We start from the raw sequence: 19,785 nt of genomic DNA on the forward strand, positions 1-19,785 counted from the left end.
TGTGTCCTGCTACTCGTCGTCTATTTTTTGTGCTTTTGATGTATTGTCGCTGATGTTGTCGATCCGTTCGGATACTTGAACGACACTGGGGGCGACTATGCCAGCCATGACAACGACGACCGACAGACTGCCCGCGGGTCGTCTAACCACTAGCCCACTTTCTTCTAGCCGAAGCGGCTACCGCCCGGTAAAGACGCTAGAATTCGAAGCATATTACTGCGCTATAAAAACAGTTACTGCTGCTGTTTTTGCCGCTGTTTCCACTACCGTTCCAGCTACAAGTATGCTACATATGTATAATAAATTCCAGTTCACTAAGCGCGTCCACGTTCATATACGTCTATTCCTCTTGCAGATTCTGTGTCACCACCCCCATTGCGTTTACCGTAGCGCTCCTTCCGTCGGTGGACGCACCCCTCTGACAACAATAGCCAAAGGCTGCCCGTCGGCATCGCGTCGCTCGTAAGCTTTACTCGTTTGTTCGTTTAGCGAACAGTATTCCTACAGACGTTGGCTGACGTTTCCGTGGCTGCTCTAGCTATGCAACATAGAGAACCGCTTTCGACAAAAGATAGCAACGACCGTGAAGTGCATCGCATACTGGCGCGAGAGAAGTGGGGCGGTTTTAGAGGGAACAACAAAGCTAGTGCTTTGCGACGTTTTGACCGGCGCTTCATTCTCAACATTTTGCCAGTTTACCCAAGAACATCCGTATCAAGATAGATGTAACGCATATACAGGCACACCACATTCTCCCGAAAATGATATGTTACGTTATCAAAGTAAGTCAAGCTTACGGTAACATGAGTTTGAAATGAAGATAAGCGCATCTACATAGAATTTATTATATTAATTGAAAATGATTTCGACTATCAAGGTTTCAGAAGAATTCAGAGTTTTCATCTAATTTCCGTAATCAACTCAGTGACGGAGAAACAATATTGAACGGATCCTTATGACAGGTTACCTATGCCAGGAAGTATTTAGTCGCCGTTCCAGCTCTTCATATTCCCTAAATATTTTTTTCAGTAGCATTTAACTTATTCGGATTTACTTCGCTTTCCAGTAATCAATTTACCAATATATCGGGAGAGTATATGGTGGGTTATGTTACACAGAATTCAATAAGAGGTGCTGTCAGTTATAAGGGCCAAAATTATAACCTCTCGTATTCGACCAACCTAATCTGGTTAATGCACAACAGTGATACATACTCAAGTCATCTAGACACCCGATCGACAGCGAAGCTGCTAAATCGCGACACGATACTGCCTTCTTGGCTCGGCAGTAGGTAATGGTGCATTTATTTTTGATCACAGTGCCGTCTGGGGTCAGACGTCAAAGGCGCGCCTGTGTACGAGCAAGTTGTTGGATCAACCTTCAGAAATGCGAATTATGAAAACAAGAGGTTGTCACCTCATACCATTTGGAAGCTATTAATAAAGCGGAAAAAATTGCCCTCGTATAACATTATCGTTCATAGAGACTAACACCGAAGCGATTTTCCTTTTCCGGGTTCTGCCCACTAATGGACGACATATATGGCGGCATCTGTTAAGTGTGTTGGTCTCCTCAAAGGCAGCAGGATTTTAGAATTTAGCGATTGTACTACGGCCTCAAACGATGGCTGACGTTTACCAGTGCATAAAGCTTGCAACATAGAGGTGCCACTTTTTTGTTGACAAGCTATCGCTCTTGTTGGAACTTACTTGGACGAACAGAATTGCAAGATATCTAAGGGAAGTGAGAATATCAGGAACATTGTTACAACTACAGTGTACAAAAAGACCGAAGAAAAAACATTTGATATTTAACCATAAAAACAGAAGGAACCACCTGTCTGCGCTGGGAGCCGGCTGATATCAAGTCAAGTCGGAAGTGAACACAAAGAGCCTGCCCCGCAATACTGTTTATTACTAAGGTCTATCTGTAAATTTTTTTTAAAAAGTTTACATGTAAATTCTGGAGGAACCCCTAAAACTGTGACCGTACCTAGATGATCTAGAGTGTCTGTATTTTGTATTTGTATTGCATTGCCTTTGGTTTTTTTCGTAGAACTAAGCTGTTGATAGCAACGAGTTTTTCGCTTAATACAATACTACACTAAAAAGCTAATCCTTTAATTGACGACTCAGCCATCTCTTATCCAAAGGACACTGAAAGGCATCCTTTTGGCTTGTGGTGCTCTTTACGACCTCATTGGATTTTTCATCTTACACATGTTGAGACCGTTTGTCTCTCCCTAAAAATAGGTGCTCGTACTAGCTGGCCTGTTCCTGCTAAAAGCAAACAGCAACAGCCGACTGGCGTGATTCCGAGCTGCGCATGTGTAATTTATGATACTGTAGAAAAGTTAGTATTATATTTAAAAAAAAAGAGCACGATTTATCTACTAAAACAGTATCACAATAACCATTCATAAGATGAAAATAAATGATTGAGGATCGGCCATACAAGTTATGCTTAATGTGAATTTTACGGCTAACTTATTTATCGTTCTTTTCCTCGTCAATGCTTGAGATAATAAGTGGGCTTTTGCAAATACACAATTCGAATCGAATGTTAACGTTTGACACTGGGTTAAGTTCACGGTAAGCTTTCGGTTTCTACAAATGCAATAGCCGTGACGGATGAGTAGAGAGACCATTGTGATTTGTCGTGTCAGGTTGGCAGAGCTTTCTCAACCCATTTTGGTGGCCTGCCAGTATAATTCTTTCGAAGAACACTTCTTCCAATCGATGGCCGCAATGAAAGAGCATGACAAAAAGAAGTGCCAGCTGCTCAAGTATTTATTGCATCATGCGAGAGGTCTGCCGTATAACCGGCGTAGATGGCAGACTCTGGTAGAACGCTTGATACAAAAATTTTTGGCAATCGATGTTACGCTAGTGGAGTTTGGGCATACTCTGCATGTTGCGTCCTCGTCTTTTGTCCCCATGATTTTGCGAAGCGATATGGGAATGCGGGCTTGGGCTCTGTTGGTTAGCGAGCTCGCCGACTACTCAAAGCGCGCCATTCTTTGGGTTGGCGCCAGACTTAAGCTATAAGTGCAAAGCTTGAATAAAGCTTTTATTCGAAATCATCTCAGTAATCGCTAAGTATCTGTGGAATATGGAGCGGTTTATGATACACATCTATGGGGGGTCTGTTCGACTGCGCACTTTATACTGCCTCCACTAGTTTATCCGAAAACCACAGTCATCAGGTGACATTGTATACTTTGCTTACCACAGGACATGAGAAATAGACACGTTAGAGTTGCATGCTGATTTTTGGATTAGGTAATAGGGGCTAAATGAGGCCATTGCCATCTCTAACCTATCGCCACCGTCTGAAAATTATTTAATTCTTATAAATACCAAATTAGGCAAAAAAAGAAATGAGGTAATAAGTGTGCTGCATCTTGATTTCAATCAGGCACAATGAAACTTCTTATTCCGTGCTGATCGACTGGTTCGTCCAATAAAGTCCTATCACTTTATTAAATATTGGTTTTTAAAGACAGTTTTAAACTGAAGAACGTCGTTTCCCGACAGTTCGCTCAATTTGCTTGTGACATTCAAAACGCGAATCGTAAGTGTAGGTGAAAAGGTGGCGTCCTGCGCGTCCCACTGAACGGCATGTGGCGCAGCTGGGATAGGAAAGACAGACATTCTCACCGGTGTGCTTGCTAAGGACCACATGTTAAAGTTAATATCAGACAATGGCAAAGTGCCGTACAATAAGGACGGAAGAACCATCAATTTTTCGAAGGCTACTGATTAGTTCGGTACAATTTTGTCTGATTGACGCCATATCAATTCATCCTTCGGTTTTTTTATTGCGTTCTATTTTTTGAACGAGTTTCTAGAATGACAGGACTGTCTTTTTTTAGACTCAAGATGAACACCTCTTCTTCTCTGAGTATTTTTGTCATCTCCGGAGTCCTCAAAGTCTGTAAGATCTGCACTGCTCGCCGAAGTGATGGGACTTCGAAAGGCGGCAGAATTTTGGCCGTCAGACGAAGTGCGTACATTCGATGTCGGTAACCCGCTACTTCGTCGGATTTTTGCTGCACCGACAGCTCCACCTTTGCCCTTCTTTCTAGGCTTTTGATTTTTTTTTTTTCTTAGATCACGTTTTCTCGCTTTTTCTGTTTTTCGCGGTTTTTTTTTTGCTTTATCTCTAGGCTCTACGAGAGGTTTAGCGTTATCCATGAAAGATTTTTTTGGATATTTCGCGCGTCTCACTGGAGACTTTAAGACCACCGTTTTACCAGTAGGAAATGGAGATTGAGGAGACCGAACTGGTGGTGAGATTCGGGGTGCAGATAACGGAGGAGATGGAACTGACTCTGGAGGTGAGGCCGATTCAGGAGGTGAAGCCGATTCAGGAGGTGAAGCCGATCCAGGAGGTGAAGCCGATCCAGGAGGTGAAATCGATTCAGGAGGTGAAGCCGATTCAGGAGGAGGTAAAAATGACCTAGGAAGACGCGGAGGTGATTTCAAAAGAGGTTGGGGTGGCTTAGGAAGAGATGGGGGTACCTGCGGAGGAGGTGGGAATGCCTGGGAAGAAGGTGAGGGTGTATGGGGAGGAGGTGGGGGTGCGTGGAGAAAAGATGGAGGTGCCTGGGGAGAAAGTGGGGGTGCCAGGGAAGGAGCCTTATCAAATGAAGCAGAAGGGTGGATGTCTGGATACGGAGACGGATATTTCTGCTTCGTGCGATGCAACGGTATGTTTGGTGAAATACTCGTTCGAACAGGAACATATTGATGTTTCTGGATAGACGTGCCAGGAAATGCAGTAGCACTTGAAGCAGGGGAAACCGGAATATTCACTGATATCTCAGAACCTACTGGCCGCTCGTCGCGAGCACTTTCCGGCTCCTCACACTCTTCCTTAGTTACCGAGCCAGAAATTTTTGGCACTAACGCCTTCGCCATCCCTGTGAGCAGTGGTTCAACAGGTTGCCATTGGCTGAATGCACGACCAATGATGGGTTCAACAAGACCGCTCGTTCTTTCTTTAGGCTTATCAAAATGAGTTTCAGCCGGCCATTCTTTAACTGTGCGTTTAGCTTTTGGGGTTACTCCTTTAAGTTTGTCAGTTTGATCAAGGAACCTCTTCACGGATCTTACTAGCGAATCCTTCGGGACTGGATAGGGATTCGTCGGGTCCTCATATCTATGCCTAAAGTATCCTTCTTGACGAGACGAATTAAATTGCTGAGTGCTGTTTGTAAATACATGGGCATCTTCGTCCGAATGTGGGTCGGGGGTAACCAAGTTCGCCATCTTCTTTACCTACATGAATTTCCAGAAAGTGAGTATTAAGTCCGTTTGCATATTGCAAGCAAGTTATTAAAGCTCGGATATGCTACATGTACGTTATAACTAAAGCGTTACTAATAAAAAGATCATACTGTACCCGAATGCAATACCTGCATAAATAGATATGTTATTGAAAGGCTTCTATATGAATAGTATAATATGGCGCACGTACGACTTGGGCTTTAGTAAAGTTTGGTTTCAATTAACTTGAGATGGAACAGCAGAAGCCCCGGCATAGACGGACCAAACTGGGTACGCTTGCATAAACTTAGCGGACGAATGGCATGACATCCGTAGGAACTTTTATGTACTAGTCTGTTCTGTTAAACTAGCCACCACAATAACTAAAACAACCATAGCTCAATAAATAAATGAATATTATTAGTTTAGAACATTTTAGTCGGTTTTAATGACCCAGTACGTGCAATAATCATTGTTTTTAAAGTCCTCACTCGAGAATGTCCATGTCCTATGACTACTTGACTTCATGTCACGAGTTCAAAGGCGGTTCATCGTTAGCAAAGATAAAATTTGGATATGTCAGCCTAACGTGATAACAAATCAGGTGATATCCATTATTGCGTTAGTAGAATAAAGGGCAGCACTATAATTACTAACAGCAATTGACAGTCTTTCTTCTGATGCGTTTGTGATCTCTATCTTCAAAAATTTGGCGCAGGGTAAAACGACGAGACGGTTCTGTCTACCGATTTAGTTCCTATGAGATAATATCTCAGTCGTTTTATCTTCTTGTTCTCTTGTTAGATGAGTAGAAGAGGATAGCACAATTGCAACGGTTCATGGTGTATAGTGTGTCCTACGAGCGTACCAACGTGACGATGGAACCAAAAGTTGGGTAAAAGCGGGCACACGAGATCATGACAGAATATAAAAATTCAGCCCAATTATAATGCTGTACCACTTACATTTTTGTTTCCTATGGCGGGCTGCAAAGACGGCTTAGCAGTATCATCGAAGCCAGCAATCTCGAATTGGCGGGAAGCCATGAAGTTGTTCTTAGCCTTATCGTTAGTAGTGGTGGGTAGTGGAGAATATGAATGTCTTTGCTGTTTGCTCCTTAAATTACTTCCCAAAGCTTTATCCTGACTCTTGGAAATTTTTATCCACTTGTAAAGCACAGCAGTGAATATGATGCCAAATCCTAAAATACACAATATTGTAAATAAAATACGCGTTCAGTCGATAACTAGCAACCAGCTCATGCCTGAATGCAGTGAAGACCCTAAAACATTTTTTTTTTTTTGTTTTAATTTAAGGATTCGTCACTGTTCGTTATTCAAGTTGCTCTTTGAGAAAACGGCGATACGCAGATTTAAATGTGGCAACTTTTTGCAGGTCCTTTTGTCATGGCAGATAGGTGCACCTAAATTCCCAAATCGATTAACACACGATGGCAATTAACAAACTATGTGCCCTGCGCTGTCTAGCAGGTCAAACGCAGTAGATATATCTAACAATTATATAGCGGGTGAGCTTACTATTATGATTTATCTAAACGATTGCTTGGTCGGCTAAAGCTAGTATATTGTAGTATTATATTGGTAAAAAGAAACTGCTCTTCAGACCCTACCTAAACTGATCATATCTGTATGTTTTAGCCAACATAGACAACAGCCGGACGAGATAGGCGATTTTAGGTCTATCTACATTCCGCGTAAAATTCAACAACCAATCAAGGTATTATCACGTATATATTTTGAAATATTTCATTATGTACCATGGATATTTACTGTCATTATTCAATTTTCAAAATCGCAGTCCTATGTAGAAATTTTACGTAGGTTTGACTTTTGGGGTAAACTACCTTGAAAGTAACACAAAAACGTTTTCACTAAGGTGAACAAAAACATTTCCTCTTTTCATCGATCGGATACAGTCGAGTTTAGTAGACTCGGGAAAAAGCGAAGAACATGTGCAGTTAAATGATGCCCACCAGGTATTAAGAGGACGGTCATTTGTGACGTCACTGCAATGATGACGGTAACCACCCCGAAAGCCAAAAAAATTACGATAAGGATGCATGCCAGATCCCCTTGAATGAGGAAATCGTTTAGTGGAAACGATGGCGTCTGGTCTTTTGCAGCATTAAAAGACGATCCCCTCAGCGCGTCATGAATCCTTACTGGGTGTTCCAGAAGTGGGTCGCCGACGCCCTTGACGTCGATCGTTATTTGGCGGTTATTCCATATATGTCGTAGTTCCTGATTCACATTGGCCTGGCTTTCATTATTCCAGTCGTAGTTTCCCATCAGCTCGTTGTCATTCGGGCATACCCCCCTATAAAATTCTAAAATTCGGGCAAGGGGAGTGATGCCAAATTCGTGGTCCTACCTCGGCAGCCTTTCGATGTAATAACGAGTGAAACAAATGCAGTGCGTAGCAATGTGCATAGTTCACATTGTTTTGCACATAATGAGAAGGATGCGGGTTCCTTAGGCTATGGGCTGCAAAAATCGTACACATCAGTTTATCTAATCTATCACCGTTTCAAATTTGACAATGCTACTTATTGTCTGCTTTTTTCATGGGGAACCTCACTAATGTTTCTAACGGATCACATATAAAGACGCGAAAACATTGTACGCTCACATGAACTAATATATAATGATGATTATCAGCTTGCTTATGGTGGCGCTGCTACGGCAAAACGTCTTGATTCCTATCGATATGCGGCAGCAATATTGAATTCTGTAGTATTTGTCTTTGCGTAATAGCGCCATCGCAAGTGCGTACATTAAAAAAAAAAAAAGATTAATTTACATCAACTTACAAATGTCAGTTTTGTAATTATTCAACTCCTTATTATCATAAACTTATACGCTGCTTGAACATTTGTGTTTGCGATGCATATCTATTTATATGATGTTCTACGCTTGGGTGGAACATTTTGCTTGTTGAGGGCTAATAAAGGATTTCATTGGTTTTCCGAATGAATGAAGCAGAAAGCCCGACCGTCTCCACGCTTACAGCAGACGAAAAAAATTACGTAACCACATGTCTCTTTTTAACTAATTACGTCACTCCTTTTCAGTAAAACGAGATATATCACATTCATATATTCGTACCTATCAACAACAGATTTATTACACCGTCACCTACCTGTGACAGAACTATTTGTTAGATTCTGAAATAGCTCCTTATGAACAAAGTAAATTGAAAAATTGTTTGTTTTTCTTCTTATTTGAGAACTTCGGAACGGAAACACGGGGATAAAAGAAACGATAATAATGAATATTTCGTTGCGCAAACGAAAGCACCATGAAGGCATTCGCTTAAACCATACCTTGAAGGGCGATACCTCTCATAGACACACCTGTTACCATTATTCGCAGACTGTTCAAGACCGAAGAAGAAGAATCTAGGTCATGGTCTCGCTGCCTAGCCCTTGCTTCAAACGTAACCTGTGTGTTTTTTCTATTTTTCTTTCTATTTTTTCTATGCCCATACAAAATTTAAGAAACCAATAGCGTGATCTGGTTATTATTTAGAGCGCAAAGATGTATAAAATAAGAGCAGTAAGGCTGCGTTTCTGCAACTGAATTACCTACAAATATAATAATTAAATAAACATTAATAAGCAAGGACATCGAGTTACTATGCCCGAGATGCTAGGTCAGCCAACAGTGCTTAGATTTACCGCTATATATAACCGTTAAGAGATTCTATCACCGTTTTCAAATTTGCTCCAAACTAATCTGTGAAACTCAAGCCTCGAATTATTTAGCGCAAATAGGGGTACTCTTTTAACATACACCTTTTGCAGTAGTGGCTAACAGGACATTAGACCTAGGGTACTGAACTTGGCAACAATCGTTTAGGCCTTTCGACAGCTACTAACAGCAGTATTCGTACGTCTACAATTCCATATTCTGATTTTTGCAAAAGCTAGACGATCTTCACTTTTCGAATGCAACATATACACAAGTGAAATGTTGTATTTAAGGCATACAATCACCAAATGGCCGATTCATGGCCTAAGTGTTTCAAGCTTTACATTTTAAGCGTTTTTACGTTTCCGTACGCAGCTCGATCTCACATAGCCTGTATCGATAAATAACATGCCCGATTCGAGCCTAGTTATCTTAAAAGCAAAAGATGAAATAGAACATGTCTTATCTGGCTATAATAAGCTTCTATATTAGTCCTTTTCAAACCTACACAATAAAGCACCGCTTCTCCATAATGATTCAAATCATATAATAAGGTATATGCTATCGTCTATTTAAAAGAAAATTATGGCTAAACATTAACGAGAGGCCTTCCAGGCGAGATGCAACAAACAGGAAAGAATAATTAATGGCCACTAATATTCCAAGCGAGCGTTCTAAAGCAGCTCCTTATCCAAAATGTGGAATGATTCAAGCAGATCTTTTTAGAGTAACTCGTGCGTTACTCATGATCGAAACGAGCAAGCATCCTGATCTTATTTCTATTATTGTTTCAGTTCAATTGAATGCAACGCCAAAAATCTTTATCTCTACTCGCGCCATTTTGTCAATCCCTCCCCAAAAAGGTCAATCATCCCTTGTTGAGAACGTTTCCTCGCATACGAGCGACTGGAGCTATGAGGATGTCAAATTTTGAGGGAATTAGCTAAATCGTCCCTCTGTTCCAGCGCACATCTCAGGATACACGAATGATGATAAAGATAGCTAGTTTTTTTCTTTTTTTTTTTTTTTGCATGCAGTAAACATGCAAAAATAAATGCGCGTTTATTGATACTTGGCTGATCAATTTAAACATACGAAAAATACATACGTAACTTTCCATCAGCTAAAACAGCCCAATTTAGAACTATGCTTACCTTTCTCGGACCTTATAACCATATCATCCGGTAACTCTAAAGCATCTGATTTTGATATTCGATATAAAAATAGTATGACCACTTGCAGAAATGTGCTTTGCAGGATTAGAACTTGGAATTCTGCGGTCCTAAATCTCTGACATACATACAATTCAACAGCTGAACAAAACATACCATTATGTACTCAAATAATGCATGGTCTACCTTTCTTTTCAATGAATAAGTGTAACTGCATATTTTCAGCTCCCTATTTAACATCATATGTAAAATCATGTAATTGACCACAAATTTGGCAAGCTACAAGCTAGTATTTTAAATATTCTCTAAAAATTAGGTGTATGAGATCTGCACAACGCACGCGCTCGCTCACATATTCGCCTTGACTGAAGTGATATTTAGCAGAAGATTCATCGCGATTAAGGTTTTCAATTAACGGTAAAGGTGTCCAAGAAGATCACCATGATTAATCCTGTATACGAAACGCATATGTGAAATAAAGATCAATCATCTTCATCAGGCGATTTATGTTAGTCAATTGAATTGAGGAGCTTAACCTGCCATAATTCTAAAATGGTTCATGGCAATGACAAAAGCTACTCCAATTTTCTGGCTCTTTGGTTTTTTTGGACAAAATATTCTGTTATCAACTGTCGACACTTCGTTTGGCTCTGTTGTCAACAAAGTTGCCTCTATGGGCCCTATATAGGAATCTGCTGAGGGTCTAACCCGAGAAGAAGATAGTTACTGATTTTCGGTTCTTTTAGGACAGTAGAAACCTACTTCCGTAGTGGTAACGCGTGTACTTAGCTACCTTAGGGACACCCGGCCTCAGACGTACCTGGTGTCGTGTTGGCATTCAGTTTTCTAAAGCAATTTTTACCTCGACGTAAAACTCGAAACATTTACTTCAGGTAGGAGAAATCTTTGAGTAGTCATACTCTGTGAGCCACATTAAGCATATGACATGTTGCGAGCCGCAAATAAATACTTCCAATCCAAGCTACTAGTTATTGCGTGCAAAAGACGTTCTGGTGGTAAATCTTCAATATTATTTCAGCCACCGTTTGCCTTTTTGTTTTGGATGAAACAGACATAAATCGTACGTTAGTAAAACAATTAGTAAGCGATGTTTTACCCTTCTCGCTTACGGCCAAATACGATGAAATGGCCGAAGAGAAGAAAAGGGGCTGGTATGACACAAAGTGACAAAAAAGCGTTCTGTTTTATGATTTTTTTCTTTTTTCCTACTCACTTTTAGGGACGCCCGTATCGCAATGGGCAGGGGCCAAACGGGGCCGTAGCACTAGCTCAGCTTTTTTGCCGTTACTGGCTTGACCGGAGCTGCGTGCTTTCATTAATGCGTCCCACACAGCCGTCCTGTCATGTGCAAAAGGAAAAAGATGCACGGTAACGAATGGGAAGAGAATGCTTTACTGCTTGAAGGGGGCCATTTATGACCATCCCGGGACTCACAGTGGTAGCGTTGGCGACAGCAGCCGTTCCCTGTTTCGAGTTCCTGCATCGCCTTAACGGCGGTATTACGATGGACAAACTATTCTTTCACTAAGAACACCTACTGTAACTGATCTCCCTATCGTATGTTCTGATGGTTGTCGGCTGGTTAGTCGTTACTCGCCATTTCTTGAGAATACGTGCAACGACATGCCCTCGCCAATCCATCCTCACCTAAAGCGAGCGAAAGCAAATATGAGAGGAGAAGTTCCCAGAAGAGTGGGGAAGAAAGCGTGCAGGTGGTTTGGTAATATCTGAAACTCATTCGCGTTCCGAAACGGAATATCACGATCCACTGTGAGTACAATACTACTAGATGATACAGTCACGAAATGAGCGGACAGATCTGGTTTCAATATGATATCACGCATACAGCAACAATGCCAACCGAACCAACAGAACCTTAGAGAAATAGGGTCTCGGCCGCTTCGTTCGCCCAATCTTCGCCCCAAACACAGAGGCCATATTCCTCCGACTTTCCCATCGCTCTCCCTGCTCTCCGACCATTTCTTCGTGGTACCAGTAAATCTGCCCCGATGTGCTAGTAGTTACACCACCATATACGAATTCCTCTCTGCCGTACTATTAGCAGTATCGTTCGTTTTCGACCGCAAACGCGGCCATTGCTGCCGTCGCCTTCGCTGCAGCACCGCAAGCGGAAAAGCTATCTGATGGGAACCGAAGTGGCTAGTCGTTGTAAGAATGAAGTGAAAGCGGCGTTGGGTTAGGCTGGAATCCTAAATGAAACGCGGTCGAAAAAACACAGATCGCGATGGACAACGAGTGCAGATTGAAGAGCCGGAAAGGAACTGGGGTGGGGACTGACCAGATGGAAGCCACGAGCGTAACAAAAGGTCCTACAACGAGCCTGCGAAAACAGGCCACAGAACCGTTGGTCTTTGTTCGGTCATTTGCTAAACGAAGCTCACTCAATACGTCCAGTCCGCCTAGAAATACAGCAGATACGTATCCGCACAACAGACGTACGCAGCAAATGTTTTCATTACGCTCCTTACAATTGCACACTTTTCATCGTACACGTCACCATCGAGGTTCCACCACCACAACCAGTTGTGGCTGGCACTGAGTCTTGAAAAAAACAGGGAGTGATGAAGGGGTAGACTCATAGAGCGTATCAGGGTTAACAAACTCGTTCCAAGGCTAAAGCTTGCAGGCCATATTTGTTTATGAATGTTAAGGAGACTCTGAAAATTGCAAACAAGGCTATCGAATAGGCAGCTAAAAGAAAGTTTCGCACACGCATAGCCCTGACGCAAACTTCATTGTCAGGCGACGGCGACAGATATAGAAACACATTTTACGACATAAGATTCGTACCTGTATACATGTTCCACCTTAACCTTTACTTTAGGTTTACTATAAATTCAAGATGAAAAACATGCAGGTTTTGTCCGAAGGATGATCATGGATCAATTCTAGGTTAACATGTTAAAATAACATGTTGCTTATTTGCCTAATAAGCTACGCTACAGCTTAGAACTTGGCTTAAACAACATATATAGTTGAAGTTATTGCTCGTTCAGCTAGAAACCATTCGTACTATAATTTCCGTTTTCAAAAATGGCATGTTTTATCAGTGCTAACCTAGTCAGAATCCTTTTTTGATCCAAAAGATCGAATTGCGTAAGCTCTGGTTTAGCAAAAACAGAAGGCACGTCTAATTTACTAATCCTACGTTATAAAGCGATATAACCGACATAAATAATACGTATTGAATTGATAATTCTAATAACACTCATTCCAGTCAATCAGCTATAACTAATTCATAGCTACACTCTCGCTGCTCAGAAACAAAATTCTGTTCCCCAGGTTGTGCATGCGTACTGGTGATTTTGTGTTGAAAAATTGTTTGTCTTTGAAAAATATCCTGTTTTTCTAAATCTCAGCTTGAACGTTGCACGTTCAGCCATTGAAAACAGCTAACAATAGAAGGCTAGGGGAAAGCGAGCATTTAAAGAAATGCCCTTTCTTACTACATTAAAAATATTCTATTATTACTGTTGATCAATAGTTGAATTATTTATATTTTTTATGCATGCTGTCACAAAATCAGAAATACCGGCTATATCAGATTTCTACCTTTTCGACCATTGTGACGAGGTTGCCGTGACCAATAAATAATACGAGAACAAAAAATTTAGTTCCAGCTTATGTCCAACGAGTGTTAATTGGTTTCACGTTTTGTTTGAAGGCTAATAAGAAATTTATATATATATATAGTTAACTCCAGACAAGTATTACTAGCGAATATTTCGTGTGGGACTGGGAGCAATTCATGTACGCTCTCATCTTCGTCCTACTGTCCTATGTCTGTTCTCGGCACAAATTCAAGTGGCCTGCTCAGGTTAAACCTGTAACACGGTTGGGCAGAATGTCTGTTACCTTTCACGACAGCGATATGTACGCAAAACATGAGCTAACTCCCAATAAAGATTTTAAAATTATGCAGCTTAGATAGCAACTCCGGTTTATTAGCGTACCAATCAAGAAGCGCCATATCTTAATGACCTGTCTGAGTGCCAATGGGTGGTTCGAGTGTATATTTCGATTCAAAGGTTATCCAATCAAGATTTGTAGATACTAGATAAGACGAATAAGTCATTGATCCGTCTACTGGCCGAGTTTGACCGAAGAGCAGCCCTCTTAACAGCACCGCTTTTTACCCTTAAACTGAGGTAAATAGATAGTGATAAGCTTCAATCCAATCCGCGTCTGAACGCTGTCTATGATCATCTAACGACCTTTAAATTTCCACGGAACTGACGTTTTTTTTTGTATCAGTCAAAATAGACCAGAATACGTAACATGCATTTGTTCTGTTGAAGATGGAACACTGATGAAAATGATTATGTTCCGGACTAAAAGTGGTATTTCTTGGGCCTAAATAACAGAAACGGTTTACAATTGGAACACACATGTGAGACATCAGGTTTTTATTTTCCTGCTGAAAAGAGCCTGCAGCGACTGTCGATGTGGCAATAACGAAAATACCGAAGACTCGATAACCTTTTCCTCACAATTATACGAAATACTGGTACGTGGTAATGTTTAGTGTAATCAGTATATTCCACAACTACAGATATGGTGTCGCTAGTCGCTGTTGTGTATAATTATCGGCTCTAACTTTTAAAAGGCCAAATAGGTTCAATAGCCCTAATCAGAGGGTACCTGTTCTCACTGATCGTTTATGTCTTTGGCGTTTAAAAAACGAGACCTAACAGCGTTGTCCAGTGCTTGCACACTTTGCATAATAACAGCTATTCCATGCTGTTCTGAAAATAAATGTTACCATAATACGGTTATAATAAAGCAATTTTTTAAAATTTTATTTCAACAAGGTAGGTTTAATTACGCAATAAAGGCCGTTGGAAGTTAATTTGATCATGCGATTGCGAAGATCATGTGAAAGTCATGTTTTATTCAGGAAAAAAAATCTCAGGCTGTGCACGTGGGCTTAAACGAGCGCACCGTTAGCAGGCAGACAACTAATTTCCGCCAGTGTTGATTTTATCAATCCCATCTAGCTATCGCTTATTACATGAAGATGAAGAAAGCCAGACGAGGACTTTATAGCATGCTTTTAATCGGATAGAAAAATTTACCTCTTCTGCGGCTCGTAGTGCTATGAAGATAGCTGCAAAGAGCTAAATTGCTTCCGACTTTGTCAAGCGTTGGATCAATTGCAGTGGATAACACTTCGTGCATCTGACAACACTTTTCCGAACCGCTGGCAATTAAATGATTGATTTTTAGATGCGCTCGAATTGGTCATTCTCTGATTTCTAATGCTGTTTTTCTACTGAAGCCTTCAGTATGACTTCTATTTTAAGTTAGGCCTCAGAGCTAGCTTGGAAGCATCCGTTCTTCTTTGTAGTCATTACTACAACTTAACTATGGGAGGAACTTAGTATGTATGCTGTTATATGGCATAACTACATACTCTGACGGCAAGCCAGCTTTTATCCATCACTGACGATGATCATAATGGTTATGATAATTAACAACATAATGCAGGGGTAAGTAAGCTCCTAATAAGATAAGAAGGTGTTATCTGCTGGTCCAATAGAATTTGAAGCCTATCGTTTTTCAACAACATATACATATTTTTTTACTGCTGCGCACCTTTTCAGCTTAACGCACCCTTTCCTCTGTATATCGTGCATGAATATGTGTCAATAAGTTGAGTACGGTCAAGTGTCGAAATAAACGCAGACGCAACAGAACAGGTTAACAATAATAAAGAACGAATGACAGACCCTTTGCCATTACTCATTGTCGTGTGCGAGATCAGTTTTGTGAAAAAATCACTGTAATATAATAAACACATCCCAATGATTACTACCTACATATAAATGGCTAACAATTTTTTTATCATAATAATTCTGCTTCAATTTTGTTTTCTTGAGTTGTGTTTTTCTAACTATATCTGATTTGTTGTTTACGTGCTCTTTCTACCGTCGTTTGTCTCAGGCTGTCTATGAGACAACGTGTGCCGCGGGGATAGGCATTTCGGAGGGTTAGTGATCGTTGTTGGGGGGTGTGGCTCGGGTGTCCGGTGCGTACTGGTGATGTATGTTGAAATCTTTTTGGTATGATGATGTCGCCTGTGAACATATACGTCGTTGAGCTGCCAAGATGCAAGCAAGCGTCATTTGCTCGTTGCCTAAAGAGTAATGAACATTATTCGATAGCGCCGTTCCAGATGGTGAAGCAGCTAGCTACCAATAAAGATCAGTCACTGCTATGAAGCCGTACACGAAGGACAGAAGATGCATCGAAAGTCACTCAGTCAAGTATGAAAGTAGTCAATAGCATTTCACGGAAGGAACCAGACGAGAAACATGTGGAGATAGTGGAAGAGCGGAAACGACTTAGTGAATATTGTCGTATAGATACACGCTACGAAGAAGGAGGACGATGTATGCGCATCCTCTCGAAAAGTCGGTAATGTTATCGACCGACAAATGTCCTTGCCGTTGACACATTACCGCACTATACGGTACCTGTTAACAACTACACGGAGATTTGCGGGATACAAGAAAGTATCTGCAACTAGAGCAATCACCACAACACCATCTACTATAACAGCATCAGTAAGAGCTAATTTGCATGTACGTACAAATACACGAAGGCAATCAACCGCTACGATGACTACGAAGAAACCCTTTCGAACATCCCCTACTTGCTACCGCTTAGGGTAATCGTGCACAATCGGTCACGCATACAACTAACTACGGCGTACTTAGCAACTGTACCATGTTGACACAGAATCAGCGATCAGAACGCAGTGAAACATGACGTCGCAACTTTGGACAAACCAAGTAATAGCAATAGTTACCCAAGGCACTACCTACTAGCCGTCTGAGTCATTCCTAAAGCACGTGATAGTGTAGGGCAAAACTTACCAGATGTCACTATATACAGTGACTTGAACGAGATGTCGTTGACTGTATGTATTATGAGGCTAATCTTTTTAGTAGTTTATTACATAAACGATTTTGCAAGTAAAACAAACCTTGGCAAGACGGAAGTAACGCTTCTGTAATTTTTCCCGCTAAACAACGCCAGATTCATGCTACTAGGCACATTGGACCTAGCGATTGAAGAAAAATCTCTAAATGACAAGACTTTTTGCCATTTTGTAAGCCGCCACTATTTCCAAAATGACCTAACTTTTTAAAAAATTGAAATTTAGGTACACTGATTGTAGGTTATGGCCGTTAGTTCTCTTAAAAAATATTTTTTAGTAAATTACAGGCTGCAGCCTGTTACGCCAAAGGTACGTATTGCGGCCTTTTAGTTTACTGCAAGGCAAAGCTGATGCCACAAATCAAGATTAGAAAAGTAACCTTTAACTATAAGGACCTTCGAGTAGGGTTTTTGTTTTTCCTAATTAATAACTAATAAAAACTCTAATTTGCAAATATGTATTACAAGGTAAGTGATAACGACCATTAGCTTCAAGGTTCAGTATAATTAGAAAATAGCAAATCTTCAATTAGCAACCTATAATAAACAACAGGCTATACAAGGGTTTGCTCGTGTAAAAAGCTAGTATTTATCTGTTCTTAAGCAAATCAAAAGACATCCCCCCCCCCCAGGGGATACATCCACGAACGCATAGAGCGAAAATGATTGACCCAGTCAGAAGAAACAATGCTGGCTGCCGTGAAGAATCTAGATGCTTTTTCGTCGATCTCGATGAAATAGGACTCAGCAATTTAAGCAAACGCGTGTTTTCTTCCATGTAGATTCATGGACGGAATTGACGGTATTGTATCATACTTCATTGATACTAGAAAGGTGGCGCACTCATGGAAAAATGTTTGGCTTCCTCTAGTTAAGCTTATCTCTATAGTCTTCGAAAGCTAGCCACCGTATCTCTGGTCGAAACCGAAAGAGTGGAATGATATTGTTCGGTGTCTATATAGATTTACTTGCTATACTTCCGTCATGCACACTGTAGAAAAAGCACTACGGCGCGCTTTATGACTATGTGTCAAACGCAGATGCATACTTGACAAGCAGTATAATGCTCATTACAAAGCTAAACATATTGCAAATCGCTGATCGTTTTGATACTCCATAATGCACAATATTTCCATTTGCCCTTTGTCTAATATAATTACCTGAAAAAGGGGCATTAAATATTCACAAATAATGGGACATCTCAAATACTACGTGGCCAACTGGCAGGAGCAATATTTGCGAAAATTACCCCCTATGTCGCTTCGTAAATCGTTCTGGCCCATCAGAAACGTAATTGCGTATTACAGTTTATTTGAAGATCCGTAGACTGGCGCATTTCTAGAAGCTTTTCGTACTTGAGAGTTGCGTGCTACATGGTAATGTCAAGCCATCCTTTTTAGAAATCTGTTTGCATTAGTTGCAACGTTGTTCTTTTTGTAAAACGGCGCTTAAATATGGTTGCAATATGTTTATTTAGACACGACAAAAGATTCATAATTCTATTTGATTTACTTTAGCCATATTAGAAACATAGTTGATGATTTTTTAATGTCCTAAATAATCCATATGTTGTCTAATTTCTACGTTTGTTTTTCTATATTTTTGTGTATAGCCTTATCTTGCATTTAAACCACTTGATGCTTCTGCGAGATTGCGCGAGAACATTGTAACTTAAAAAGCTAAACATTGTAAACTTAAAAAGTCTCAAGTACGAGTCTTGGGTTGTAGAAACCCCAGGTTCGGAAAAGTGATGCTTCTGTTCTAGGTGTGGGGTTTGCACTGTGATTTAATCCCTAAAGATTGCATCTTGCACATGCCTGAGCAATTAAGCAGCCAGCTTGCACTTAATTTTTACGACAAACAAATATAAGATCTATTTGTATTAACAAAACCGCTATTTGCATTCACGGCGCATAGCTGTGCTTCAACGGAGCGTAATAACATGAATAAAATTAACAACGCGTATAGAAAACGCATATATTGCACAAACAAGCTAATGCTAGCCAAAATCAGATCGTCAAACGTCACTTTCCACGATATCTATATTCTTCTTATTCTCTCTCTCATTCAGAAATCTCTAATCCTGAACATTTTCACCTCCTGCTTAGTTCGCTTGTTAGTGTCCTCGCTACGCGTTTCGCATGTCGGGTCAGATAAATCCTACCGACGGGAGCCTGTCGCCGGATTCGGCCACTTGGTAAACTATGGCAGCAGCGGGCGAAAGCAGCAGAGGGCTTTACTTCGCTGCGGCGTACCGTCATCTTATATGTCTATACTACAGTAGCCGTTATCACACTGATTGGTCATTTCTACCCTGTCCTACACGCCGTACTTCAGGGGCATCGTGCTCAGATCTACCCCATATGCCCTCAGTCCCTGTACTGTGCTCCAAGATCATACAGACATACACGAATAAAACTATTTTCTTTTGTTCAATCGAGATTACATGCCGCCGAGGGAGTAAAATAGCAGCGTTTGTGAAAAGATTTGAGAAAAAAAAAAAGCAATCTAATTGATACACAATGTCGAGTTCGAACGCATCTAAATATCAAATTTAAGTATGAATTTTGACGCGTTTAGAAAGAGCACCATCCGTATTCTGTTATACTCTAATATATGAAACAACTAGCATCTGTTTCATATATTAGA

The 19,785-nt window shown here is 40.7% G+C and overlaps 1 protein-coding gene across 1 annotated transcript; it reads right to left on the bottom strand.

Moving 5' to 3' along the window:
* Positions 1 to 3,412: 3,412 nt before the first annotated feature.
* LOC111264866 (uncharacterized) lies at positions 3,413 to 7,749 on the bottom strand. Its single transcript, XM_022841091.2, has 3 exons — positions 7,264 to 7,749; positions 6,236 to 6,471; positions 3,413 to 5,282 (listed from the first exon to the last, which is right to left on the bottom strand). Exons 1-3 carry the CDS (start codon positions 7,577 to 7,579, stop codon positions 3,828 to 3,830), a joined length of 2,007 nt encoding a protein of 668 aa, XP_022696826.1. The 5' UTR covers positions 7,580 to 7,749; the 3' UTR covers positions 3,413 to 3,827.
* Between the last annotated feature and the right edge of the window lie 12,036 nt (positions 7,750 to 19,785).

This window comes from Varroa jacobsoni, unplaced genomic scaffold (assembly GCF_002532875.2).
Source record: "Varroa jacobsoni isolate VJ856 unplaced genomic scaffold, vjacob_1.0 scaffold_908, whole genome shotgun sequence".
NCBI classification, from domain to species: Eukaryota; Metazoa; Arthropoda; class Arachnida; order Mesostigmata; family Varroidae; genus Varroa; species Varroa jacobsoni.

Excerpts from the sequence above, each read along its gene's own strand:
- LOC111264866 (XM_022841091.2), bottom strand. The coding sequence starts at position 7,579 with ATGGGAAACTACGACTGGAATAATGAAAGCCAGGCCAATGTGAATCAG. Across the intron at positions 6,472-7,263 it reads GACCGTCCTCTTAATACCTG|GATTTGGCATCATATTCACT; the intron begins GTGGGCATCATT and ends TGTGTATTTTAG. Across the intron at positions 5,283-6,235 it reads CCGCCATAGGAAACAAAAAT|GTAAAGAAGATGGCGAACTT; the intron begins GTAAGTGGTACA and ends AAATTCATGTAG.